General features: G+C 43.5%; 3 protein-coding genes and 2 non-coding genes across 8 annotated transcripts in view; 1 reads left to right on the top strand and 4 right to left on the bottom strand.

Moving 5' to 3' along the window:
* LOC106608644 (DENN domain-containing protein 4C) overlaps positions 1–2483 on the bottom strand; it is a 62751-nt gene extending 60268 nt beyond the window's left edge. For both annotated transcript variants that reach the window (XM_045721593.2, XM_045721594.2), the window contains exon 1: positions 2036–2483. The gene's annotated coding sequence lies outside the window, so the exon portion shown is untranslated. The remainder of the gene's footprint in view (positions 1–2035) is intronic.
* Positions 2484–7860: 5377 nt separating this feature from the next.
* On the bottom strand, positions 7861–15474 carry fa29a (FAM29A). Its single transcript, NM_001173683.1, is given in 16 exon segments — positions 7861–8873; positions 8978–9110; positions 9832–9918; positions 10124–10256; positions 10549–10627; positions 10727–10829; positions 10960–11089; positions 11319–11518; positions 11805–11978; positions 12092–12146; positions 12295–12357; positions 12713–12857; positions 14348–14480; positions 14596–14674; positions 14763–14858; positions 15060–15474. Coding segments are annotated over 16 exon segments (2508 nt in total). The 5' UTR covers positions 15188–15474; the 3' UTR covers positions 7861–8103.
* LOC123743883 (small Cajal body-specific RNA 8) lies at positions 9667–9797 on the bottom strand. The gene has a single exon (XR_006770735.2).
* LOC123743882 (small Cajal body-specific RNA 8) lies at positions 10349–10479 on the bottom strand. Its single transcript, XR_006770734.1, has one exon.
* Positions 15475–15536: 62 nt separating the features above from the next.
* On the top strand, positions 15537–18820 carry LOC106608645 (tripartite motif-containing protein 16). Of its 3 annotated transcripts, none has more exons than XM_014206723.3 (7): positions 15537–15651; positions 15760–16387; positions 16522–16617; positions 16826–17116; positions 17297–17456; positions 17574–17633; positions 17740–18820. In XM_014206723.3, exons 2-7 carry the CDS (start codon positions 15797–15799, stop codon positions 18267–18269), a joined length of 1728 nt encoding a protein of 575 aa, XP_014062198.1. In that variant the 5' UTR covers positions 15537–15651; positions 15760–15796; the 3' UTR covers positions 18270–18820. The 3 variants fall into 3 exon arrangements, with proteins under 3 accessions (XP_014062198.1, XP_014062197.1, XP_014062199.1); XM_014206722.3 differs by having other exon boundaries at positions 15540–15644; XM_014206724.3 differs by having other exon boundaries at positions 15551–16387; positions 16826–17059.
* The last annotated feature ends 2593 nt before the right edge of the window (positions 18821–21413 follow it).

Here is a 21413-nt window from a genome sequence, read left to right as displayed (position 1 = left end):
CCAACACTAGCGGGTTGGCCTGAAACAATATTCAAGATAGAAATATGAATAGATTGGAATTCATTGTTTCCCATGCACAGAGACAAGTCCGATTATGTTCCTCCTCATGAGAGTATAGTCTTATTTTAGGGAATACTGTGCCACAAACTGCATTGCTAGTAAAATGCCTGAGCTGACACACACCCAAAAATGTTTGTAGAGGTGCTGACTAACAAAGAGTAAACTGTAGAAAAGTAAAGTCACTTCATATATGGTCCCAGAAATTTCATGTGTTAATAATTTAACATACAAAAAAAAAAATACAAAATCAACATTTCAGCAATGCAGCACCAATTAACCCATTAAATTTGGTAGCATATAGAGCAGGGATGGGCAACTGGCGGTCCGGACTGCAACCCCCGAATCAATTTTCCCCCTTATATAATAGCAAAATCTCTCTGCCCATGGAATAGTGTAAAATTGTAGCAAACTTGCTTTAAAACTGCAACATTTTCTCTACACCCATGGCAAAATGTGTAAAATTGCAGGAAATTAACTCTAAAACAAAATTACACTTAGTGCCCCAGAAAGGCTAGGGCCTGCTCTGACTGCATGAGTGGGTATGGATGTGGGTACGCAGACCCGCGAGCCACTGTGGCCCCTCATAATGAGTTCAGATTTCTTTTGTGGCCCCCACCTGCATCAAAGTTGCCCATCCCTGATTTAGAGGGTGAGACTTTCTTTTAGCACAAAACGGATTGCTACCCTAATGGAAACCAAAATGTGGCTACAGTACCTGCGGGGAAATACCATTCTTTGCCCTGCTGGGACTGTAGAGGACTGGCACAGAGATGCCATCAAATCAAGCTTTACTTATAGAGCACATTTTAGACATGAATGCAACGCAATGTTCTTCACACAAAAAAAAAAAAACTATTAAAAAAAAAAACTATGAAAATAAAAACTGATGTACTACAAAACACAAAAGGATAAAAAATAAAAACAGAAAGACTAAAAACACACCCTTATGAAAAGCAAAGCTAGAAAGGTGTCTCAAGATCTCTTAAATATGTCCACAGTTTTGGCCCTTAGGTTGCCATGGCAGACACACATGGAGGCCAGCATAGAGGTGGGGAGGAAGGAATGACACATTCTGTTTGTCACTGCAGCGCCTCAGTTGCTTGATGGCAATCAGTCAAGTTCTGAGCAACAGATACTGTATGTGAGCACCTTGGCTTACAGGAACCTGTAGGCTACAGAGCGTCATAGACACTTAATTCTTACTCAACTTAGTCAGGGTCACACGAATGCAGACGGACATTGCAAATTCAGTATCAAAAGTCCACTCAGGCTTAGCCTAAACTGAGGTCCACGCTTTGAATGACATGTAGTAGAGAACTGTTATGGAATTACTAGGCTACCACAAGTGCTCTCTCTGCATGTTTCTTTTTTTAGGTCCATTACCACATGAAAAGTATATTTTCCAGTGGAGAATGGCATTTGTGAGAAACAACAAGTACATTTTCTAGTTTAAAAAAAAAAGAGAAAAAAAAGCAGTTATAGTATGAGTGGTGGTTGTTTCATTTGATAGTACACTATTGGACTTGATCTTAAGACTTTTAGCTGGGAAAGTGAGACAATGGTTTAGCCTGACAATAGACTACCTGAGTGTTGACACACCCAGGGCCTAGAGGAGAACCCATCTCTCAACAGTATAAGGGGGCCTAGAGGGGGCGGGGGAAGTATTACGTTCCAACTGTTGCATCGTAGCCTATGGCTTTATTATACAAGTAGGTCAACATTTGATCACTGAAAACAAAGAATTTCATTCTCAATAAGAGATGTCTATGTTACGCAGTAAAAAAAAATTTTTAAAATCACGCAGACACCGGGCTCTAGCAATACATTCACGCAAAGATTGCAATTTAAATGTTTGAAACATTGCATATCGTTAAACTGCATCATAAAGTCACACTTTATTAATAATTATTAATAATAATACAAACTTGCTTAGCTCCCTAACCAGAATAGAGGCAGGCAGTGCTGTAATACTTACCAGCTGTTTACAACACTACAAGATACAATTTTGACATGTAGACAACTTGCAGCTTTCACCCGCTCGAGTTATTCCGATCCAGTTTTAGATTACAAAACCACCACTGAAGGCACAAAGTGAGCGCACTTCGATAATCCTTCGACACTTTGTCACACTTGTTCGCTGAGGTATAGCGTGTTCACGACACTCTTATCGGTAGCTATCGGTGCAAGCAGTCGCCATGTTTGCGTTTGGTCAGACACTTTTTACACGGCTGCATGAGACAGAATGAAACCGCCCAGAGGATAGTGACTGGCACTCAGATGACAAACCCTCTCCGCCTTTCTTAAACCGCCTCTTAAAGCCAGTTTATGCTTTATCTGAAAATGTGGTCGGAGGCTTCGTATGGCGGGTGTGACGCAATTGCGGAGCCACCAGCGGCCAAATCAAGCTGTGTACCGCAACGCCATGCGCCTATGAAATTGTGTAACAATGCGGAGGGTTCCGTACAGCTGCATTGACATGATTGGTTGACGCTAGGTGGGGGCGGGAGGTCCTGTACAAACACAAACTCACTAACTTCCTTGACAACTTCCTTCACAACAGCTATTCTCTGCTCCACGACGCGCAAAAAGTATGTTTGCTTTGATTTCTGCGGAGGCGCATTTACTGTATGGTCACTGCAGATGTCGGCTTGACCATGTAAAGCCTATGCCCCTACCCCCATGTGAAATGTAATGCATGATGTCTTGACACCAGAATATTGTAGGCTGCAAATTCAACAGGTGTTATAGAGTGCTATAGTATTTGACTTTTTTTTCATTTAGTGACAATATATTTTATCTACAAGCTCCATTAGTCAGTTTGGGTGTTATATAGCCAATACTAGGTCTACTGCATAAATATATATATATATTTTTTTAAATCAAGTAGGCCCATATTTCATGTATTGAAAAGTCCAATGAGAATGAATCCAAAAATAATCCAATGACCATTCTGGATAACGTATAGTTTCCTATGGCTAAATGTTCTTACTGATGAGACCCTTAAACCTTTAAGAAGCTGAAATATTTCACTTTTATACATTCCCCAATCGCTAGAAAAATGGGACCGAATTATACTGAACAGACATATAAACAGAACACGTAAAGTGTTGGTCCCATGTTTCATGAGCTGAAATAAGAGATCCAGAAATGTTCCATACGCACAAAAAACAAATTTCTCTCAAATTTTGGACACAAATTTGTTTATATCCCTGTTAGTGAGCATTTCTCCTTTGCGAAGATAATCATCCAATTGACAGGGGGCATATTAAGAAGCTGATTAAACAACATGATCATTACACAGGTGCACCTTGTGCTGGAGACAATAAAATGCCACTCTAAAATGTGCAGTTGTCATCAAATACTGTCACAGATGTCTCAAGTTGACAGAGCGTGCAATTGGCATGCTGACTGCAGTAATGTCCACCGGAGCTATTGGCAGAGAATTTAATGTTAATTTCTCTAACATAAGCCGTCGTTTTAGAGAATTTGGCAGTACCTCCAACTGGAAGCTCATCTGCTTGGTCGTCGTCCTCGCCAGGGTCTTGACCTGACTGCAGTTCTGCCATGCAACTGAATTCAGTGGGCAAATGCTCACCCAATGGTGAAAAAAGTATCCAATTGTCATACTAAAACTAAAGATACCTTAACAGAAAATGAAAACTGAAAGTTATCCAGTAAAATACTTTTTGATTTTACTCAAGTAGTATTTGGTTTTAAGTGTATGTAAATGCTAAAATACACTGCTCAAAAAAATAAAGGGAACACTAAAATAACACATCCTAGATCTGAATGAATGAAATAATCTTATTAAATACTTTTTTCTTTACATAGTTGAATGTGCTGACAACAAAATCACACAAAAATAATCAATGAAAATCCAATTTATCAACCCATGGAGGTCTGGATTTGGAGTCACACTCAAAATTAAAGTGGAAAACCACACTACAGGCTGATCCAACTTTGATGTAATGTCCTTAAAACAAGTCAAAATGAGGCTCAGTAGTGTGTGTGGCCTCCACGTGCCTGTATGACCTCCCTACAACGCCTGGGCATGCTCCTGATGAGGTGGCGGATGGTCTCCTGAGGGATCTCCTCCCAGACCTGGACTAAAGCATTCACCAACTCCTGGACAGTCTGTGGTGCAACGTGGCGTTGGTGGATGGAGTGAGACATGATGTCCCAGATGTGCTCAATTGGATTCAGGTCTGGGGAACGGGCGGGCCAGTCCATAGCATCAATGCCTTCCTCTTGCAGGAACTGCTGACACACTCCAGCCACATGAGGTCTAGCATTGTCTTGCATTAGGAGGAACCCAGGGCCAACCGCACCACCATTTGGACTCACAAGGGGTCTGAGGATCTCATCTCGGTACCTAATGGCAGTCAGGCTACCTCTGGCGAGCACATGGAGGGCTGTGTGGCCCCCCAAAGAAATGCCACCCCACACCATGACTGACCCACCGCCAAACCGGTCATGCTGGAGGATGTTGCAGACAGCAGAATGTTCTCCATGGCGTCTCCAGACTGTCACGTGCTCAGTGTGAACCTGCTTTCATCTGTGAAGAGCACAGGGCGCCAGTGGTGAATTTGCCAATCTTGGTGTTCTCTGGCAAATGCCAAACGTCCTGCACGGTGTTGGGCTGTAAGCACAACCCCCACCTGTGGACGTCGGGCCCTCATACCACCCTCATGGAGTCTGTTTCTGACCGTTTGAGCAGACACATGCACATTTGTGGCCTGCTGGAGGTCATTTTGCAGGGCTCTGGCAGTGCTCCTCCTGCTCTTCCTTGCACAAAGGCGGAGGTAGCGGTCCTGCTGCTGGGTTGTTGCCCTCCTTTTGGCCTCCTCCACGTCTCCTGGTAGCGCCTCCATGCTCTGGACACTACGCTGACAGACACAGCAAACCTTCTTGCCACAGCTCGCATTGATGTGCCATCCTGGATGAGCTGCACTACCTGAGCCACTTGTGTGGGTTGTAGACTCCGTCTCATGCTACCACTAGAGTGAAAGCACCGCCAGCATTCAAAAGTGACCAAAACATCAGCCAGGAAGCATAGGAACTGAGAAGTGGTCTGTGCAGAACCACTCCTTTATTGGGGGTGTCTTGCTAATTGCCTATAATTTCCACCTGTTGTCTATTCCATTTGCACAACAGCATGTGAAATTTATTGTCAATCAGTGTTGCTTCCTAAGTGGAGAGTTTGATTTCACAGAAGTGTGATTGACTTGGAGTTACATTGTGTTGTTTAAGTGTTCCCTTTATTTTTTTGAACAGTATATATTTAAGTGTCAAAAAATTAATTTCAAATTCCTTATACACTGAACAAAAATATAAACGCAACATGCAACAATTTCAAAGATTTTACTGAGTACAGTTCATATAAGGAAATCAGTCAATTAAAATAAATTCATTAGGCCCTAATCTATGGATTTCACTTGACTGGGAATACAGATATGCATCTCTTGTTGAACAAGACTTGTTCACAGATACCTCAACAACAACAAAGTAAGGGCGTGGATCAGAAAACCAGTCCATATCTAGTGTGACCACTACTTGCCTCATGCAGCAGGATACATCTCCTTTGCATAGTGTTGATCAGGCTGTTGATTGTAGCCGGTGGAATGTTGTCCCACTCCTCTTCAATGGCTGTGCGAAGTTGCTGTTAAATTGGCAGGAACTGCAACACGCTGTTGTACCCGTCAACCCAGAGCATCCCAAACATGCGCAATGGGTGACATGTCTGGTGAGTATGCAGGCCAAGGAAAAACTGGGATATCTTCAGCTTTCAAGAATTGTGTACAGATCCTTGCGACACTGGGCCTCAGGATCTCTATAAAATGCAATTGCGTTCGTTGTCCGTAGCTTATGCCTGCCCGTATCCCCACTGCTACCATGGGGCACTATGTTGACATCTTTAACATCAGCAAATCGCTCGCCCACACCATCTGCCCGATACAGTTGAAACCGGGATTAATCTGTAAACACACTTCTCCATCGAAGGTGAGCATTTGCCCACTAAAGTCAGTTATGACACGGAACTGTAGTCAGGTCAAGACCCTGGTGAGGACGACTAGCACACAGATGAGTTTTCCTGAAACAGCTTCAGACAGTTTGTGCCAGAATTCTTCAGTTGTGCAAACCCACAGTTTCATCACGTGTCCAGGTTGCTGGTCTCAGACGATCCCGCAGGTGAAGAAGCCGGACGTGGAGGTCCTGGGCTGGTGTAGTTACATGTGGTCTGTGGTTGTGAGGCCGATTGGACGTACTGCCAAATTCTCTAAAACGACATTGGAGGAGGCTTAAGATAGAGAAATTAACATTAAATTCTCTGGCAACAGTTCTGGTGGACATTCCTGCAGTCAGCACGCCAATGGCACATCTGTGGCATTGTGTTGTGTGACAAAACTGCACATTTTAGAGTGGCCTTTTATTGTCCACAGCACAAGGTGCAGCTGTTCCTGTCAGCTTCTTGATATGCCCCACCTGTCAGGTGGATGGATTATCTTGGCGAAGAACTGCTCACATCCCAGTTACACAAATTTGTACACAAAATGAGAGAAATTTTTTTTTGTTCGAAAGGAAAAATTCTGTTATCTATTTCAGCTTATGAAACCAACACCTTACATGTGTTTATATTTTTGTTCAGTGTATTAAGCATGTTCTTAAAGTGTGTTCTTAAATTGCTGCATAGCCAGGGACACACACCAACATAATTTATAAACAAAGCATGTGTTTAATAGGTCCACCAGATCAGAGTCAGTAGGGATGACTAAGGATGTTCTTTTGTGAATTGGACCATTTTCCTGTCCTGCTAAGCATTCAAAATGTAACAAGTACCTTTGGGTGTCAGGGACAATGTATGGAGTAAAAAGTACATTTTTTTAGGAACGTAGTGAAGCAAAAGTAGTCAAAAATAAATTCTGAAGTACAGATATCCCCCCAAAAACTTAAATTGTACTTTTTTTTTAACAACAGTATGCTCACTGGCATACTGAAGAAGTGTGCTCTTCAATGATTAATCCCAGTTTCAACTGTACCAGGCAGACAGCGTGTATGACTTGTGGGCGAGCGGTTTGCTGATGTCAACTTTGTGAACAGAGTGCCCCATGATGGGCAGGTACAAGCTACGGACAACAAACACAATTGCATTTTATCGACCAGAATTTGAATGCAGAAATACCTCGACGAGATCCTGAGGCCCATTGTCGTGCTGTTCATCCGCCACCATCACCTCATTTTTCAGTATGATAATGCACAGCTCCATGTCGCAAGGATCTGTACACAATTCCTGGAAGCTGAAAATGTCCCAGTTCTTCCATGGCCTGCATACTAACCAGACATGTCAGCCATTGAGCATGTTTGGGACATGTATGACAGCATGTTCCAGTTCACTCCAATATCCAGAAACTTCGCACAGCCATTGAAGAGGAGTGGGACAACATTCCACAGGCCACATTTAACAGCCTGATCAACTCTATGCGAAGGAGATGTGTCGTGCTGCATGAGGAAAATGGTGGTCACACCAGATACTAGTTGTTTCTGATCCACACCCCCATTATTATTTTTTTTGTATCTGACCAACTGAGGCATGTCTGTGTCCCAGTTATGTGAAATCCATAGATTAGGGCTTAAGGAAATCAGCCAATTGAAAAAAATGCATTATGAACTGTAACTCGGTAAAATCTTTGAAATTGTTGCATCAGTGTAGTTTAGATGGATTGAACACCCAATAACGACATGCAAGTGTACACAAGGCCTTTACAAGCCCAGGAACTGAATCCCCAAAAATATTAACCCTGATTGACATTGGTAACAATTTAATTCATTCAACAATATACAATTCATGTTTATTCTCACCCATCATATGTCATTTTAGACATTTTTTTAAATGTAAAACTTGTTTCTATAGGAAAAACAGACCATGTTAGATTGGCACACATATGTACAAATATTTGAATTGCATGTGCATTAAAATTAGTTAGCCTTAATTGTGAAAAAGTAAGATACTAGAAGACTGCTATGAAAATACATCATGTGGAGACACTACAGGTCATCTATGGGGGAAAATGTGAACAATTTCGGGAGGTTATACTGCCCTGTTCTTGGCGGTGAGGGGCTCTCTAGAGTGTCCAGATCCAGGGAAAAGACCTTGTCCGTCACTTCCACTGTGGCTGCAGTCTCCAGTGTTGCTGCCATCAGCCAGTCTCTGGCGTGCAGGCTCCTCTCATCATGCTGTGAGGGAGAGGGCTCTGGCGCCCCCTGGCGGTGGTCCATGAAGGAGGCCTCTCCAAAAGCCTGCTGAATCTTGTCCAAACGCCTGCGTGCGTCCAGCAGGGCTGGCTCAGTCTCTGTGGGGAGGAGATCGGGGATGTGGGGGAGGAGCAGCAGCTCTTCCTCCTCAGTGTTGGATATGTCCCTGGAGTTAATGGAGGTCAGGAGGCTGCTGTCGTTGCCTGGCAGCTCGGGAAGTGTCTCCTGATCAATACTGAACTGCTCGGGGAACACCTCTTGGTTGACGCTGAACTGGACCACGTCGCTGTTGCTCAGGCTATTGAGGGCCTCCATGTTGGAGGAGTCCCAGGACAGGGTGGACATGAGGGAAGCCTGCTGGGGGGCTGCAGTACTGCACCCATTGGTGGGATCCAGGCTTGAGCTCAGGGAGGGAAAGTTGTGGCCAAGGGAGGCCTCATGTACCTCGCTGAGGGGCATGAGGGACCCGAGGATATTGTCACAGTCAAACGTAGCAGACAGGCAGGCCTTCTGAGCCTCCCCTTCCTCCACCGCCCTTCGCCAGGAACTCTTCACATCCAAAACTGAGATGGAAAAAATGTAAGATTGCTCCTCTGGCCAACAAAAGGCAAAATTCAAGAGAACATTCTGCCTTTCAAAATACATAAAATAAAGGTCCAATACTCACTCAAACTCTCTGGGGTGCGTGGAATCTGCTTCCTGGTGGAGAAAGGGTCTTCGCCAAGAGTATCGAGTAGGTCTCCCAGCTCAAGTCCTTGTAAACTTATGTTGCCAGGGCTGGTGGTCACTGCCTCCGCAAACTAAAAACGCACAAACAGTAAGGAATTGAAAATGCGCCATGCATGCATAGCATGTTAAGCAACATGGTACAGACAATACCAGTCATACGCAGACGAGGGGTTAGATCACTAATTTTCCAATGGTGCCGACCAGAACCCTTATTTATTTAGTTCCGTTCCAGTGTTCCGACCAGCATTATACAGTTCTGAACCGGTTCGAACCCCAAATAAGTAAATGGTTCAAATAGTTATTTTTTACCATTTAAAAATCACGTTTTTACATTTAGCCAATTCATTAACGCTACCAATTAGCGTGGACAGAGCAGCTTGCTATGGAATATGTAAGCTAGTTGTTTACATGCTTGATGGACAGTTAAGTGCAGGCGTGTGATGTGACAGATTTGACAGGTGTGGATAGAGTGAAAGAGGGGTGAACATGGAGGGGGCTTGGCTTGAAGCGCTGAGAATCATGACATGTGAATTGGAATGGTTTAGGCCATTATCAGCATCCTAACTTCCCTGAATTATATATTCTCCTCTGTTCCCAAAACCAGTTCCAACCCCTGATGCAGGTAAGGATTGTCTACTCCGTATCTGTCCGTTGCGATTTCACTCAACTCGCCCCGGTCATCAGAGAGCAGGTATTCTATAGGGAGAGCTAGCGACGGTCAGAGCACAGCTCAGGACTGACCAGGTATCTGCCTCCCATCAACCCCCCCCCCCCCCCGTATGGAAACTGTACCTGATTTGCTAAGTTGTCAAACTCAGAGTGAAGGATCTGAGCCTTTTTCTTCACTGCAGACACACGAGGAGTCTTCATTACACTGGCCTATAAGGAAACAGAACGGTCACATAGGTGATTAAACATGTACATAAATTAGGGACATATTGGTATTCAAGGGTGACTAAAAGGCCAAAAGCCTTTAAATCTTAAAAAGCAGATTTATAAACATTGAATTAGCTAAAACAAAGCCGTAAAAAAAAATATATATATTTTTTAAAGCCAATTAGGATGCTTGTTGCACATCACCTACCGGCAGGGGGCTTGGTGAGGGCGCTTTGGCAGGGACAGCCGGAGGAGATTCACAAAGTGCAGGGAGGGGAGTCAGTGGGAAAATGTCCACACTAGGAAGAGATGCAATCGTCTCAACAGCTGGATGGCAGAGGCTGTTTATAAAAATTTAAAAAAGACCTGTTAAAGACATTCTGTAGATCAAATGATGTTGGAGATATGGTTAGAAAAAACAAGACTGGATAACGGTTGTCTGCTCCGTATCTGTCCGTTGCGATTTCATTCAACTCGCCCCGGTCATCAGAGAGCAGGTATGCTATAGGGAGGGCTTGTGACGGACAGAGCACAGCTCAGGACTGACCAGGTATCTGCCTCCCAACAACAGAGGAATCAGAATACTAGTTTCCTATTAGCAATGAATGCAAGGCAAGCAGAGTATTAACATACCTTTTGAGGGTATAATCCATTGTGGTGACGGTCTCCATTGGAACAGAGTCAGTCGCCACAGGCTTCTCCTCAGGAAATTCTAAGTTATGAAACCACCACAAGGTACCACTAGTTAAAATATTCAGTTAAACAATAAACGCAACTTAGAAGTGGAAATGTTTTGTTTTGCTTTACTCACCGGGTAGCTTGGCCGGATACTGAGAGAAGATGCTGGACTTGAAGCTGGCGTCGGTGGCCGGCTCAAAGGACAGAGGAGCCATGGGGAACAGAAAGTCCAGGGCCTAAAGGGAGAGAGAGAGAGAGAGTACAGCCCTCAGTCAGATTTGAATAGCCCTGGCCTAGGGAGTAGGGGCTGTTGCTGGACAAAGCCATTTTAATACATCCATGTCACAAACCAGAAAAGGCACTTACAGGATCCTCGTTGAGGAACGAGGTCAGCGGCGTGCATTTCAAACAGTCCGCCCACTTCCGGTCCCACTCCGCCTCCAACTTTCTGATGAGGCTCTTCACCTCAGGAATGTCTTCCTTTGAAATCCTCTTCCTGGAATGACAAAGACAGTGGGATGCAGTGACGCCAGAGATAACAGAGCCTGACAGTTTAAAATAGCTATTACTACTGTCCAAGACAGATTTAAATTGCTGCCGTCTTGTGTTAAAAGACAACGAATTAAAAACATGTTAAATGCTGCTATGCAATTCAAACAGTAATACATAAACTGGGTAGCAGTTCCCCAACAAGCAAGCCTCTGCGGTAGCAGTTTGTAGCCCACCTCATGACTCGGAGATCCTCCATGGCGCGGGCCATCTGTAGGTTCCTCTCCTGCAGGTGCAAAGGGTGGAGCTGGGCGATGGGGGTGTGTCCTGCCACCCGGGTCCTTTCCTCCCATAGGAGGACCAGAGCCTGGTGGAGCAGCTCCAGCATGCGGAGGATGTTCAGCTGGCCTGCCTCGTAAACACTGCCCACACTCGACTGGCGAACACACAGAACTTACATAGTGATAAACACTAGAGCAGTACCCAGAGCACTCAGAAAGTTCCACTTATTTGTAGCATTTCCAGTACTAGCATACCTGATTCAATCAGTTAACTAATCACCATTCATTAGTTTCATGGGTTGTGCTAGCTCTGGAACATATCAAATATGTGGAACAGCTGGGGTTACTTTAGAGGTTTGGGAAACATTGCACTGACATATGGGCTAGGTTCCAAATGCACCATCACCCGCTAAGCTAAAAAGGCATTTATGCGCATCTCACCAGGTGGGATAACTGCTCTATCCGCTCTAGCAGAACCCGGGGGATTTTGAGGGCAAGGTCCGTCCCGTCCAGGGTGTACTGGTCCACATCTCCCCTGATGACACTCTCCACCACCCGCCGCTCCTCCTCCAGGGTGGACAGCACTCCGTCCATGGACGACCACAAGGAGCGCACCTGGGGTGTGTTCAGAGGTGAAATGGTCAGACTATTGCAGATAGAAATGTTATGAATGTCCATTTCTAATAATGTTATACAAACTATAAGTCATTTATAAAATGAAGGAAAACCTTCTGAATCTTGTCAGCTTGAGGGGTTCCCTCCTGTTCAACTTTCTTGTGACGCCTGCGCAACGGAAATAAATTACATTTCACCAGCTGCCATTGATTATTAGCACTTCGTGTATAATGTTTGATACAAAAAATTTTTTACATCTCAACTACAGCCCCCCCAAAAAATACTTCAAAACGGGTAGATGGCGACTCATACATACTTGTGCAAATCATCATACTTTGCATCTTCAGCCCTCCAATCTCTCAAAGACTTCACTTGAGACCTACAAGAGAGAACAGATGTAGAATGGCAAAACAAGGCACATTTGAAAAGAACCAACAGTTTACTGGCAAAGGCAAGACATTCACCTCAGGGCACACAAACTCCAAACCTCTTTGACCACCTGTTTTAAAAGGGTGGCTTGATGATTACCTGCTCATCATTTGCACCTGTGCTAATTAGCCAGAATCACGACACATCTAACCAATGACATTCTTTTAACATTTATTTTTTATCCAACCGAATTGGTCTCAACAAAAATTTGACACCTTTCTAGGCATTGTAAACATCCAGAAAAAAAATCAGTGTATCTACAAACACATCCAATGCATGTGGTTTCTGTAGTTGCCATGACTTACTGGGCCCGTCTCTGGTACTCCTGCAGCATCCAGTCCTGTTCCACAGCTCCTCTCAGGAATCTGGTCTTGACCAGCTGAAACCGCTTCAGCGCCATTTCCACAGAAGAGGCAGGGGCTGCCGCTGCCTCTGGGACCCACGTGCCATCTAACACACATTGGCTGCGTTCACACAGGCAGCCCAATTCTAATATCTTTTTTCACTAAATCGGTCTTTGACCAACCACAGACCTTTTCATATCAGTTCTCTTTTTTCCAGAGCTCATCTGATATCAGAATTGGGCAGACTGAACATACCCACTAGCTAGGTTTCCATCCAATTGTTGACAAAGTGATTATTGTAAAATATGCCAATTTTCCCACCAGTGATGTTTCCATCAAAAGTACTTCTTGTGGATACAAAAATAAAAAAAATATGTGCGTGATGACGTAGTGCACATAAAATAACTGCAGTTAAATCCCCATGTACCAAAAAATAATCCAAGTTAAATTGGTTTGCGTCACATTTAACTCTACTGATGGTTTTGTCACAAAACAAAATGTGCGTTATAAAGCGAATATGCCCACTGTTAATGGCACGTGCGCTCTAACCAATAGCTTGCAGATACAATGCATGTATAGTCTACATGAGAGTATTATGGACAAAAGAGCAAGATTACTGAATTTGTCAAACAGCAGCCAAGCATCAATCACCATGTCACCAGAATCAGACCCTGGATATTTATTGGAAAGGAGCATCAAGCTCATCACCTTGCACTTTCACCACCCTGTGAAGCTCATCATTTATTTCATCTGTAGCCTAATAAACTGCATGTCTTCCCGAGTCGTAGTGGGAGGACCACACAGCATGTCATCGCGTGACTCCAAGTTTACCTCAATATAATCGTTATTATACCAATATTTGTGCATAAAAGCATTTCCACCGCTATTTCTCACATAATGTTATAGACACAAACACCCCACCTTCTCTAGCATATTTTGTTTTGTCGACATTTGGAGAGTTACCCAACAAATTAGCTGTTTCCATCAGGCCTGTCGTGACACTTTATCTGACATGTACTTCATGCGCATAAAAAGTTTGTCTGGGAACCTGTTTTTTGACAAACAACTCCAGACAAACAGTTGCAATTCACAGGGAGATGAAAAGCTATGGAGTCTGCCTTTTTATTTGACCTTTATTTAACTAGGCAAGTCAGTTAAGAACAAATTCTTAATTTCAATGACGGCCTAGGAACAGTGGGTTTACTGCCTTGTTCAGGGGCAGAATGACAGATTTTTATCTTGCAACCTTTCGGTTACTGACCCAAAGGGCTAACCACTAGGCTACCTGCCGCCCTACGTTTAGACAGGCAGCCCAATTCTACCATTTTTCTTTTCATTAATTGGCCTCTGAAAAAGATAGCCGTGAAAAGCTCTGATTGGTCAAAATCTGCTTGTGTGAAAACAGCATCACAAGTCCAAACCTTGGGCTAGTCAGTGTAAATGTGATAACCCCATGACAAAGCAAAAACAGGTTATTGTGTGTAGCTTGAGGGGGGAAAACGATTTAATCCATTTTAGAATACGGCAATAACGTAACAAAATGTGGAAAAGTCAAGGTCTGAACACTTTCCGAATGCACTGTATAGGTCTTACTACCTGTTGAAAATGTCTTCATCTCATGCAACATGACATGATTGGCTAGATGGAGCATAAGGTTGACGAACTTGGGTCCACCAGGCGAGAGGAATAGTGACGCCACCACTTTGGGAACTGTGCTCCCCTGCTCATCCTGAAAGCACAGATCAAGTTCAAACACATTAGACCTATTGACCAGACAGTATCCGTCTGCTGCAAGAAGCAGATCAAATCATGTACATCTGAAAGAAGACATGTCAAATCCTTACCATTAGATCTCGCAGCCAAGCACAGGTCATCTTACGGAATTCCGCATCTGCTTTGTGGTCCAACACCGGCCAGCAATGTCTGCATACAAGACCAAGCATTTTACATGATTGCAAAAAAAAATGACAAATGTGTGAAGAGAAACAAGCCGGGAATGGGACCATCATACCTGTATGCATCGTGGAAGCGTGCAGGGTTGAGTTTTTCTAACAGGAAATGGGTAACTATGTAGAATGCGTCCTTGTTTGGTTTGTCAAACATATTGCTGTTGGTGAGAAAAACTGGTGTCAACAGGCTTTTGACTGACCTGAGAGAATGGAGTCGTTCTACCTCTGCCTATTATTTTATTTATTGTCATGACATCGCCAATTTGTCTCACTGGATTGAAGCAGGGTTGCAAGACTGATGTTGATACTGTCAACGCTAACTGTTAACGTTAGCTGTTACCACAACAGTCAGTACTTACGGTCCAAGAATGATGTGTTTGACATTGGCTTTGCTGGCTCCTGATGATGCTGCGACTTCGGGTTGAAATCCAAGACCCACAAGAGACCACCACAGATATTTGCCGTTCGTTCTCTGAAGAGTCGACATTCTTCCAGCAAGCTGACAGTTTTGAGATCTAAAAGTTAACTGCTAGCTAGCAGAAGACTGAAACATACGCTGCAAATAAATTAGTGGTAGCCAACTAAATTGTCTAGCTAGCTAACGTTAGTTGGGCAGAAAGCGAACATAGCTAGCGATAGTAACTAACGTTACCGTCGTCGAATTTCAACAAATGATACAAATACAATTGACGTAATTAAATTAAAGCATGTACACCATACATATGTAGTTACTCGACATTACGAATGCCAACTTCGATTAATGTCTTCTTCAAACCGCCAAATATTTCAAGAAGAAAAGAATTAGCCGGATGCTGATATTCATACTTCCTGTGTTGCGCATAATGTTGTCCCCTGCAGATCTCGGATTGATCCTTCGCTGCTAGTCGATTCAACAATAATAACCACATTTGAATTGTCATATCTTGAATTGATAATCACGACTGGTAAAATGTATATTATTGAATTGGAATTAGACTAGTTCAACTGGGGGACTGGGATATATTTTAAACGTCTAGCTGTCTAGATTAATTCATTAATTCACGTTTTGTTTGTATGTAGCATTGCTGCCGGGGTGTGTCTGTGAGTGATCGGTGAAATGGCTGAGCAGGGAGTTCTCCTGGACCAGGGCCAGTTCTGCTGCTCTATCTGCCTGGATTTACTGAAAGAGCCGGTCACTATCAACTGTGGACACAGTTACTGTAGCAACTGTATTGAGGACTCCTGGGATAAGGATGATCCAACGGGTGTCTACAGCTGTCCCCAGTGTAGACAGACCTTCTCTCCAAGGCCTGCTCTGATGAAGAATAGCCTGCTAGCCATGGTGGTCGGGAACATGAAGAAGACAGGGCTCCAGGCTACTTCTCCTGCTCTGTGCTTTGCTGGACCTGGAGATGTGGAATGTGATTTCTGCAATGGGAGAAAACAGAAAGCTCTCAAGTCATGTCTGGTGTGTCTAGCCTCTTACTGCGAGACTCATCTCCAGCCTCACTATAATGTAGCTCCATTGATGAGGCACAAGCTGGTCAAAGCCACAACACAATTACAGGACAATATCTGCTCTCATCATGACAAACTGATGGAGATTTTCTGCCGGACCGATCAGCAGTGTATTTGTTATCTGTGTACCATGGATGAACATAAAGGCCATGATACAGTCTCAATCACTGCAGAAAAGACTGAGAAACAGGTGAGAATCAGAGCTAATCTTAGTTATTGTGTTCAAAAAAACATCACATGTAGATAGGCATATGAGACAGATTTGCATTATGTCAAATCGCATCAATGCCATGTAGCTCAATAAAGTGTTTTTTTTGTGCACAGAAGCAGATAGGGACGAGTCAGCAGAAGGTCAACCAGAGAGTCCAGGAGAGGGAGAAAGAGTTGAAGGAACTGCAACAGGCTGTGGAGTCTCTCAGCGTGAGTATTGACCAGAGGAGATTAACCATGTCATCTTTGCTGCAGTCGTGTTGGGCAGATCATATGATCCCAAACCGCCTGGAGAAGCGTTTGATATCTCAGGAACCACAATGATATGATATAACAATCTTCTGAGGCTCCAAGTCAGAGAAAGAGAATAGACTTTTTAACATGAAGCCATCGCTTGTCTACATTTGTGTTTTAACAGCGCTCTGCACAGGCAGCTGTGGAAGAAAGTGAGAGGATCTTTACAGAGTTGATTGACTCCATTGAGAGAAGGCGCTCGGAGATGAAAGAGCTGATCGTAGCCCAGGAGAATTCAGCTGTGAGTCAAGCTGAAGCCCTCATGGAGCGTTTGGAGCAGGAGATCACTGAGCTTAAGAGGAGAGAGATTGAGCTGGAGAAGCTGACACACACAGAGGATCACATCCATTTCCTGGAGGTAGCTTCACTGAGTGACCATCCGTCTGTTATTGCAAAAGGAACTCGTTATTCTGGGGTGGGTTTACCAAAGCCTTTGTAGCTAGCTAAAGTAGTGAGTAGTATGTTATTTATATAGCTAGCGGACTTAGACTTATGTCTCTCGTAAATTACAAAGTGCTTCATTTTAGGAATTTGTTAGTTCACACACAGAAGTTTGACTGTCAAACATCCATACAAATAAATTCTCTCTCTGCAGAGTTATCAGTCTCTCGCCAGTCCCAGTGTATTTTCAGACTTGCCCACCATCGATGTCCGTCCTCTTCAGTACTTTGAGGATGTGAGTGAGGCTGTGTCTAACCTGAGAGAGAAACTGGAGGGCATCTTGAAGAGAGAATGGTGCAGAATCTCCACCAGAGGTAGGTTAGAAAGTAGAGTTCCATCTGCATACTTTGATGACATTGGAGTTCTAGCCTACACTGCATTATACTGTCTAATCATAACACTCTTTCACTGTGCGTGAATGTGCATTTCAGTGAATCTAGTGGATGTTCTACACCCACCCGAGCCCAAGACCAGAGCCGACTTCTTACAATGTGAGTCCAATTGCTAACAGTTGTATTTTCAATGATACTCACCACAAACCCTGAGATACAAGTAAAGAGGGGGACTCGTATCATATCTTAATTTCTCTTCCCTCAGATTCATGTCGGCTCACCCTGGACCCAAACACGTTATACAGACAACTCTTTCTGTCTGAGCGGAACAGAAAGGTGAAACTGAAGCGCAAAGGCTACTCCTACTCCAGTCGTCCAGACAGATTCACTCAATTGTGTCAGGTGCTGTGCAGGGAAGGTCTGTCTGGGCGCTGTTACTGGGAGGTGGAGTGGAGTGGGTGGAAGATTTATGCAGGCGTTTCGTATAAAGACATCAGCCGATCTGGGCCTGCGGATGATTGTCAATTTGGACACAATGACAAGTCCTGGAGTTTAGAGTGCTGTAGTAATGGTTACTTTTTCCGACATAATAATGTAAAGACTGAAGTGGCACGCCCTCAGTCCTCTAGAGTAGGAGTGTACCTGGATCACCAGGCGGGCACTCTGTCCTTCTACAGTGTCTCTGACACAATGACCCTCCTCCACAGTGTCCAGACCACATTCACTCAGCCCCTCTATCCTGGGTTCTGGCTTCATTGCTTTAAGACCACAGCTGAGTTATGTGAGTTAGACTAGAAACCTATGTCAGTGATGTATTACCCTACTATTCTGTGAGTTGTTTATCTGATATAAAACTTTCCTTCTATGAATCTCAGAGGATTGACTCTCACAGATTGAGCTCTCTGTAGTCAGAATTTGAGGTTATTTTCCCCAAATTGTAGGAAGTTTAAAATGAAGTAGTCAAGTTAATCTAATGTTCGTGTTCGTCAGACAATCCATATCACTAGTGAGATTTTACTTCTGACAGTATGTAGTAGGGCAGGCAATACATTGTTTTCAGAATGATCTCTGAACTTGACATGTCTGTGTGTTATTGCGTATTCTATGTCAGCAATTTTTATGTAGGCTACTGTGCATATGTTGCAGTCAGCGTTTTTTTTTTTCTGGTATATTCCATTTGTATTTGTCCTAGAACTCATGTTGCATCATGTTACAGGTCCCCTCGAGGTCCATATAATACCAATAGTTTTTCAATCAACTGAAGTAAGCCTTATTTACAGTGTTCTCTCAATATTGACCATGCTGAAGCAAATGCAAACTGATAAATAAACTGCGTATTTGTTGAACGTCTGATTAGTGAACGACTTCTTTCACATTCAGAGCCTCCTAATGCTCTCGTGGCAATCAGTCTTTGGTGTCATATTTACATTTGAGTCATTTAGCAGATTATATTATCCAGAGCGATTTACAGTAGTGAGTGCATACATGTTCCCCTGTGGGAATCAAACCCATAACGCTGAGGTTGCAAGCGTCATGCTCTACCAACTGAGCCACACAGGGCCATCCAGTGTAATATGCCTTCCAGGGTTCCCACTCAAGCAGCATGAATAATCTGTTTTGAAATACCCTTAACCAAGTGAGTTAATAAGTACAATGGAAATTAATTGAATGCAATAGTATATATTTAATTCAGTATTGTTACTTGTTAGATTAACATTTTAAGGTGTTCCAAAAGCCTTTGTTGATGGCCGAGAACATCCTGACTTTGATGGAGGGTTTGTGTTTCTTCTCCTCGGGTTGAGAAGTGGAGAGACAACTCTCTTGAAGTGGAGCCATGACAGCCTTTGGCTCTATGCGGGGTGCTAGAGGCCGAAGGGGAAAGTTGTCAGGTACTTCAGTAGGACTACATAGATTTGATGTTTTATAAATGTTGGTTCTCACATGTTGCTAATGTTGTGGTACTGGAAAGTATCTAAAAGTAATACAATTATTGATGAGCAGGCTTAAGTATACAACGCTCCTCTTCACAGGGAACCTTAATCTGGTCCTGGGCTTCCTCCTTTTTCTTGCTCCGTTTGGGGCTCTAATTGTTTGAAAATAAAATGTAAATTAATCACAAATGGAATTCTTAAAAAGCCATAACGTTTTCATAACAGCAATTCACAGGGTTGTTCATTGGAAAGTAGACAAGTATAAAGTAATACCATTGATACGTTTTCATACTGTGTAGCAAAATAACATACTGTCGGCCTATGTATAAATACCTAATACAACAATACTCAGTAATGAAATTTAAACCAGGACCATTTCTGGTGGACTTTGAGGTTGATTCTGAACATGTCCATCTTTGGGAGGAATCTGAACCTCCCTTTGCCTTGTTTCACAGCCTGAGGAGAACTGGAACCACACTGGGCCTGCTCCTCAGAAAGGAATCCATCATTTCAGAGGCTTCAGAACCTATATTAATTGTAGTTGTTAAATGGTCTTCTGGCATAGCTGGCAGATTCCTTTCACTGGCCAGATTCATTTCACTGGCCAAATTACTTGAAAGCTCAGGTGTGCAAGCAGACATTTGTGCAGATAGACTTTGCTAATAACTTTAGTGGCTTCTGACTTCAATTCAACACTGGAGAATTTCTCAATGGTTGTCATTACAGGAGATCCAAGCTTTTTCTCAGAAGGTGAAAGTATGAGGATGTTTTGACTCACCAAGCTGCCAGAGGATACAGTCTCTTTCAGAGATTTTTTCTCTGCTATGGAGTCTTCCAGAAGACCACCAACACTATCGTTTGAAGCGAAAAAAAAGATGGACTTTGTGCGATTTCTCGAAGCGCATCCGTTGTTCCTTACTCTCCTTCCTGGCATTTTCTGGAGTTGACCATAACAGCCATGACCTCTCCTGTCAACAGTGCAAGAGAAGCCTCAATGTCCACATTCTCCTTAGATGGATTGGTTTTGGCTTGAGGCGCAGCCTGTCCAGTGACTCCAAACCTCTGCAGCTTGGCACAGATAACAGACACCAGCTTCTGGGCGGCCTGCATGGCATATCGCCTGCCAGTGTCACACAACACTGGTCTTGATTTACCTGAGCTGGAAGAGGAGATGATCAGTGAATGTCAGAGTTCACCTGACTCACGACGTCTCTGACCACAGATCTGGTCAATCCAGGTGAGCCAGAAGAGCAGGATTGATCACCCAGCGCTTGGAGAATTGTGGCCTCTGTGATCCCAGAGGGCATTCAGAGGATCTGTCAGTCGAGCATCTCCTCCATGTGCCCTCTGCAACGACGTCTGGGAACTTCAAAACAAACACAAGAATTGATCAGTCTTGGCTAATGTTTACATATTGATCTCTACAAATCAATAATTTAAATTCACCTAAATCACAATAATTGTAATATTTAGTTCTCTAAAGATGTGGCTTTTCATTCTTAGAAGTGTCATATGCTGTGTAATGTGTGAAAAAGTTCGCTTGAGTTCAGTATGTATACGGTGCTAAGATCAGTCAGGTCAGGCACACAGTTGAAGTGTGGTTGGTGAACATACCTTGTGGAAGAACGTGGAGTGGGTGTGTGTGAGCTGTAATAAAGTCTGCCGCTCGTCCTCAATTCTCTGTTGTGGTAACTGTGTTCGCGGATCAATTCTTGACCCATTGACTACACATGGACTTTCCACTGCCAGGCCTCTTAGGTAGACCTTCATTAAATTTCACCACATGTTCCTGGATGCTCGCACTCTGATCCAGTCAGCGAGGGAGAGGCGCTAGCTTCTTTAGCGGCATCAAGCTCTAATATTTGTGCAAGGGTCAGGATGAGGATTTCTTCCGCTATATGGGAAACTGTTTTCGCCCTATTCCCGTAATATTTTGGTTTCAATACAAAAAAAGAACATGATATTTATTTTTGAGAGGCTGTGGTGTCAAGTGCTTAGTTAGTCAATA

This window comes from Salmo salar, chromosome 07 (genome assembly GCF_965601325.2).
Source record: "Salmo salar chromosome 07, fSalSal1, whole genome shotgun sequence".
Taxonomy (NCBI): Eukaryota; Metazoa; Chordata; class Actinopteri; order Salmoniformes; family Salmonidae; genus Salmo; species Salmo salar.
This window is presented reverse-complemented; position numbering and strand designations above follow the sequence as displayed.